This window comes from Clarias gariepinus, chromosome 16 (genome assembly GCF_024256425.1).
Source record: "Clarias gariepinus isolate MV-2021 ecotype Netherlands chromosome 16, CGAR_prim_01v2, whole genome shotgun sequence".
In the NCBI taxonomy this organism is placed as follows: domain Eukaryota; kingdom Metazoa; phylum Chordata; class Actinopteri; order Siluriformes; family Clariidae; genus Clarias; species Clarias gariepinus.
The window spans coordinates 19900971-19908283 of NC_071115.1; the positions used below are offsets into that span (position 1 = coordinate 19900971).

Sequence of the window (7313 nt, forward strand, 5' to 3'; positions counted from 1 at the left end):
ATTTCTGGGTGGGAGACCTTCACAGTCAGTCACAGATTAGAATCAGGGCACCCACAAGATTAATTGACCCACACTGTCACATGAAACATGCAATTTCCAAACAAGTGATTAGAAAATCAACAGCAAAAATTTTATTTTTTTCTGAAGCTATTTTTTTTTACATCATAGTAAAAATGATGTCATAAGACATGAATAGTCTTCCTTCTAAAGAACGATTTTATATGTGCTATATACACTCACTAACCACTATAATATCAATGAATATACAGGTGTTTCTAATGAAGTCTAAAGATTATACTTTTTTTTTCTTTGGGCAATGAATACGCCACACTCATACATACACCTTGCTGAAGAGCTCAACTCTGGGCTCAAACCACAGCTCACTTAATACACATTGCTTTACATGATTCTGGCTGAAGATTTGCCAACATATTCCTGTAGACTGGCCCACACCTTATACATTACTGCCAGGAATTGTGAAGTGTACTTTCAGGTTGTACCCATACTGTATATTAATTAAACCATTTAAAGGATCATATTGGTGTGGTTAATGGTCTGTATGCTTATTATCAAGCTATATTAAATAAAGTAGTTTGTTGTTATTCCCCAGTGTATTGATACAGGGCTCTGACTGCTATAAAATAAATAAAAGTGCAAAATGAGTTCTTACAGTATGCACAGTTTTTTTTTTATGATTTATGGTGACAAACCGTGACGACTAAAGCACTAATAAACTAATGCTATTTCATGTCATAGCTCCTAATGTAGGAGAAGGATGGAAATTCCACATTACATTGTGTGATTGATCTCATGATCTTCCATTTCCTTTTTCTTCAACACCTTTTCTTAAATCATCGATGAAACCTACAAGCACAGTCAGGTCCACTAGAAGCACCTTGAAATTGGACACTGCTCTTTTGTGCAAGTGACTGATTGAGCATTACTCTGTCCCTGTGCTTGGGAAACCCAGATGAGTGTAATAATGCCTGTAAAATAGTACTCTATTTCTGACTTTATAATAGTCTGATAAAAAGTCTCTTTATATACTCAGCAAAAAAAGAAACGTCCCTTTTTCAGGACTGTGTATTTCAACAATAATGTTGCAAAAATCCAAATAACTTTACAGATCTTCATTGTAAAGGGTTTAAACAATGTTTTCCATGCATGTTCAATTAACCATATTCAATTACTTAACATGCACCTGTGGAATGGTCGTTAAGACCTTAACAGCTTACAGAAAGTAGGCATTTAAGGTCACAGTTCTAAAAACGCAGGACACTAAAGAGACTTGTCTACCGACTGTGAAAAACACCCAAACAAAGATGCCCAGGGTCCCTGCTCATCTGCGTGAACGTGCATTAGGCATGCTGCAGGGAGGCATGAGGACTGCTGATGTGGCTAGGGCAATAAATCGCCATGTCCGCACTGTGAGACGCCTAAGACAGCGCTACAGGGAGACAGGAAGGACAGCTGATCATCCTCGCAGTGGAAGACCACGTGTAACAACGCCTGCACAGGATCGGTACATCCGAATATCACACCTGCGTGACAGGTACAGGATGGCCACAACAACTGCCCGAGTCACACCAGGAACACACAATCCCTCCATCAGTGCTCAGACTGTCCGCAATAGGCAGTCCATGAGGAGGAGATGCACTGCAGTACTTCAAGCAGCTGGTGGCCACACCAGATACTGACTGGTACTTATGATTTTGAGCCTCGCTTCATTCAGGGACACATTGTGAAACATTTTTAGTTTATGTCTTATGGTGTTGACTCTTTTAGTGCTCATTCAAATATTTACGCATTAAGTTTACTAAGAGTAAAAACAGTTGAAAGTCAGAGGACGTTTCTTTTTTTGCTGAATATATATATATATAGTCAGTTTATCATAGATAAATGAGCATACCCTTACAGTATATCTGTAATTGTTTTGATTGATGTTTTGTTTTATTCATTTTACATTACTTTTACACCACATATATAATTCTGCACATATATGTATGTACAGTAAATGTAACAAAATATATTAGCTATTACTAAATCAATATGTTAGTGCTAGAGAAGTAGTTCTTCTATAATTTTTCCATGTATTGCTATTCACAGAATGTACAACATGAGTAAGAGGTGATTCAGCTATTTCAGATGTCTGCCTTTGCTATTTGTAGTGGCTCTCAGTGTGAATTACTTTAGCCTTCTCGAACACTGTTTTATGTTGAGTAATAGACTTGATTAAGCTTGAAAGCACAATACAGCAATACAGCAATAACAAGCTTTACTGGCAATAAAATTCAGCTTTAGGTTATTAAAATTTGATTGTCTTTACTGCACTCTGTTTGTTTCTCTGGGGCAACCCTTAATACTTCTGCCTGAAATTCTACATTAGAATTGTTTACCATAAGAAAGCTAGTATTTATCAAAAGAACCCTTAATAAACACATGTAAAACTTTTTTATTTCAGTGTGCATCGAGTGTTTATTATTCATAGTTGATTGTTGACTGTAAATAGACATTTCTTTTAAAAGAATTTAATTTGCCTGTACTATATACAAAAACTGTAGCATTATTATTTCCCTTCATTGAAATTAAAGTGACCAAACCTGTTCCAGCCTGACAGTGCTCCTATACACAAAATGAGATCCATGAAGACATGGTTTGCCGAGGTTAGTGTCCTTAACACCACTGAGCTTATAGTTTAAAAATTAAAGTTTCTGAAGTTCTAAGTTTCTATTGTAATAAGTAGATTCTTGGGTAAACCGCAAATATTTGAGGCTCACCTGGTCATGTTTGGTTTGGTGAATTATCATTGTTTCCCTCAGGGTGCCACTTTGCTTTACCTGTTTGTAAAATTAGCTGGTATACCAAGTCATTTATTGCATCTGTTATTCATCTAGTGAATACTATGTAGGCCAAAGCCATCTATCTCCTATTTCCATTTCCCATAGTGCATTATTTAATTGCCCCCAGTAGGATTCTTGAAGTCATTTTAACTGATTTAAATGACTGATTGATTACCAATCCGCCCTGCCCTACATCAATGGCTGACTAATATTCTTGTAGCTCAAAGGGCAAATTTTCCCAGCTAATTTCAAAATTCAAAGCCTTTTCAACAGTGTGGTGGTCATTGTAGTAGCATTTGGAACAAGATATTCAACACATATGGGTATAATGGTTAGGTGTCCACAAACTGTTGGCCATACAGTGCATAAGAAAAGCCTGGGAGACATCTTTAAAAAATTATATAAAAATGTTACTTTTGAGGATTTTTATTAATATTCTATCTCTCAAGCAGGAAGCTTTACAAATGAACTAAAAAAACACTTTCCACGCAGAGGCTCCAAAGTCACTATAAATAATTGGTCTTACCAGGTTTGATTTTTACTCTGCTGAGATATTAGAGGTAGTTAATACATGAGTATACTGTGTGAACTCTAACATTAGGTGTCATTAAAGACATCAAAGATGCTACTCACCCAACCAAGCTTTAATTGCCACTGAAGTCTAAAAAAACATTAAAAACCATGGGGTGTCTTTTCAGGAGTGTTCAAAGGCATTGGTAACTGTTATATAGTACCACATTTATACCAGACTGTTTGCCTTTCTACAATCTGTTTAGACATAAAAAAAAATAATAATGTACCAATTTATTATTTAAAAGAAATTTTATGAGTAAAGAAATAAAATCAGAATCCTCTAAACACCTGATTAAAACTATCATGTAATTAGTACAAATGTAATATATGAGAGCAAATGTTTAAAATATAAAAACAGCAGCTATGTTGAAGAACTACAGCTTTAATTTCAGGGTAAAAATTGTTTTTATACAGAAACAGCTGAAATATTAAGTACCAAAAACATACAGTACATTGGTGATTTGTTGGGACACTGCTATCCACTTGAAACATCACTCTTAATATTTTTTTTTCTGGTGGTGTCTGGATCATGGAGGGAGTGCTCCATTTAACAAAAGTCGAAAATCGCCTACAGGTGAAATGCATTAATTCACAATTAAATCTGGTGTCTATAAAGGCCATAATAAATTATTCCAGTTATTTTTATACTCATCAGACATTCAGTGAACCTTCATGCCATTTTCAATGCACTGTCAGGGTCATGCTAGATGTGATCAATCTCATCAGGATAAAAATGATTCATCATAGGATAAGGGTAATCAATTAAAAGTGCTTTGTATTCATTTGCATTGATTCTTCCCTCTAAGTCAGGGGTGTCCAATCTTATCCAGAAAGGGCCAGTGGCAGGCTTTTATTCCAGCAAGTAGATGCCACACCTAATAGTCTATTAATACCCAAGGATGACTATTTAAACAGATGGAATAAGTGATGGCTAATTGGTTTGCCTGCACCCACACTGGGCCTTTGTGAATAGAATTGGACCAAATTCGCCAGCAAAATAAATAACCACCCTCACATAATAAAAGATTAATGTTTTTTTAATTTTTATTTTTTAAAGATTTTCAAAGCTCTACAATTACATCACATTGACTTTAGTGGTTAGCACTGTTGCCTCGCACCTCTTGGGTTTGGAGTTATTATTATATATGAATTATGTTATTATAGGTCCTCATTATAGTTATATAGGCCATTATAGTTATTATACAGTAGGTCCTCTAGTCTGTGTTGGAGGAGTTTGTATGTTCTCCCCTGTGCCTGGTGGGTTTCACAATCCGAAGACATGCAATGTAAGCTGATTAGTGTTTCCAAATTGCCTGCTGTCCATGATTGGGTGAGTGTGTGCCCTTGATAGTGGTTGACAATTTACACAAATCCTGTTCCTCCGTAAAAGTAGTGATTCCAGAGGTAAAACATTACTAAAGTAGAAGTTCTCTATTCAAGTTTAGACTCTAGTAAAAGTACTTGTATTAACTCACTGAAGCTATTTAAAAAAAAAAAAAGGAAAAACATGTAAATCTCTCTGATGACTGCAGCTATCTTCGCTTTTCATTTCAGATACCTGGTTTTCACCTGGCCATCAATGCATATTTCTGGCACTTAGTTGTGCTGTTTGTAATGTAGCCCAATTTAGGTTGTGTGTTAGGAGACAAATAAGTAGGCTAGAAATTAGCTAAGTTAAACGACTGAACGATATAATTTTGAGGTTTGGAAAATAGACGGCATTGTGTGTAGTGAAAATTGTTTTCTGGCATTTGAAATGCATGCGGTAGGGTAATCAGAGTTTTATGGTGGTGGTGTGGTGAATTGATCTCTCTCTCTCTTGGGATCCCCTTCTTACTCACTGAGTACTCATATGTGCCTGCATGACATTAAAGGTAGAGTGCAAGTACCTGTAGGTGGTTCTTCTGCCTATTATGAAATATAATCCTGTTGAGCTACTGATGAAACTATTTAAAAGTACAGATGTACATATGAAAACTGTAGTAATTAAATGAATGTACTGTATGTAGATACTACTCTGGTGCTTGTGCTCTTTGATTAGTTGGAACCCCATTCAGTACATAGCCCACTTTGTGCCCTGCGTTCCTTGGGAAAGCCTCCTTGCCCCCGGGAACCTTACATAGATAAGACTATGGACAATAGATAAATTATTAAATTACTGTAGTGTATTTGAATACTTTTTTGCACTCCCTTTGTGAATGTTGTTCTAGTCTAAATTTAAATTTTTGAGGGTAGTTTTATTTTTAGGTCACAGACAGTCATAGTAAGTATTTCACATCTCGAGTTGTACATGAGACAAATTTTTTTATACAGACTTTATTCTTCCTTTTGATCTCCTTAACAAACACAGTAAGGCAATGCACTCATACTGCACTCACAAACTGTATAGCCTTCTGACTGGACACACACAGACAGTATGCATTTTGTTTGTGCTTGTATCTTGTTCACTCCAGAAACACAGATGATCATCTCATGCGTTCAGACAGTCAGCTGAGGAGTCGAGGCTGAGGATGACTGTCGCCTCACACCGGAAAGACGAGTCCCGCATCAGTTCGCAGCTCTGAAGCTCCGGCAAAACATTCTTGATACAAATGGGCTGCGTGGAAACAAATTAAAAAAAGGAAAATAAATGACTTTTAAATATGACTAAAATTTTTCAATACGTATGCGAATAAATTCGCACGCGCCAGGCGGACCGTCAACGTAACGTTATGTTTTGCGCCACAGCCGTGGACCTCGCGTTATGTTTTGCGCATGCGCAGATTGTAGCGCCGCGGTGCTGAAAGAACAGCTTCGAACTTTCTGAAGGAGCGCGCAGAGCCGGAGCCTTATAAAAATGATAAACATACAATTAATTGGGTTAAGATGTTTTCACTTTGCATATTTAGCCATCAAACTGACTTTTTTTTTCAGCATGATTATATTTAAATTTAGTCTACAGCCGTATGCACAACATATTTAATGATAAAGCGTTTCTCGTTTTTGTGGTACATGCAATTAATAACTGACTTCTGGTAAACTTATTCACACCAAACTAAATCTAGCTATAGCATTTGCGTTTAACCTATTTAAAATATGTTGCTGTTATTTCTACTATTGCAGAAAACATTTCTTCCAGGATCCAGAAACAAACGCATTTATATTACGCCTCACGGATTAAATCACGTCTTTAAATCACACAGATATAAATGCGCAGGAGAATAACAGAAAGCTTACCAGATTTTTGGCAGGGAAGCTGCGCGAGTCTGACGGTAAGACCGCGTTGTTGTCGCTGCTGTCCAGTGTGTCCGCCTGGTCCCTTCTGATCGCTGATCTCCGGATTCCCGACAGCAGACCCGATGCTCTACCGACTGAATAGTAACTGGGTCCGGCTGCTTGTTTGTACCAGGCGTCGGCTGGTGTGTGAACCGCGAGCACGCAGATGGCGAGCAAGAGCAACGCACGCTCATCACACTTGCCCATGCTTGAAACACTGAGGGACAGAAACACTTCACTGCGTGTTTAGAGAAACTCTGAAAGCTTTTTTTCGCCCCGTAATTCGGGCTTTATATAGACTGACAGCCCCCGTGGTCGTGCTCACATTTCGTCAACTTCATTTCAGCGATGATTCATTTCCGTTAAGATCAATAGAGTCAAGACCAGGAGTAAAGCTCCAGAGCACAAAGACGGAAAAACTGTGACCACTGCTTCAGGAGACACACGTTTCTGTTTGTCTCATTTAACTACAAGCACATAAGGTTTACCTCTAAAGCAGAACTCTGGTTGAATTATATTTGACTTTTAGTCTATTAAATCCTGCCAGCTACAGAACCAGTTACACTCATGCGGATAGAAAACAGATTTTTTTAAAGAGTGCTTTTGCTACTGCTTTGAAGTTTCTTTTTTTTTTTTTTTTTTTAC

The 7313-nt window shown here is 37.3% G+C and overlaps 1 protein-coding gene across 1 annotated transcript; it reads right to left on the bottom strand.

Moving 5' to 3' along the window:
• Positions 1–5812: 5812 nt before the first annotated feature.
• LOC128544912 (neuropeptide B-like) lies at positions 5813–7161 on the bottom strand. Its single transcript, XM_053515226.1, has 2 exons — positions 6630–7161; positions 5813–6009 (listed from the first exon to the last, which is right to left on the bottom strand). The coding sequence occupies exons 1-2, from the start codon at positions 6873–6875 to the stop codon at positions 5884–5886; spliced, it is 372 nt and encodes a 123-aa protein (XP_053371201.1). The 5' UTR covers positions 6876–7161; the 3' UTR covers positions 5813–5883.
• Positions 7162–7313: the final 152 nt, after the last annotated feature.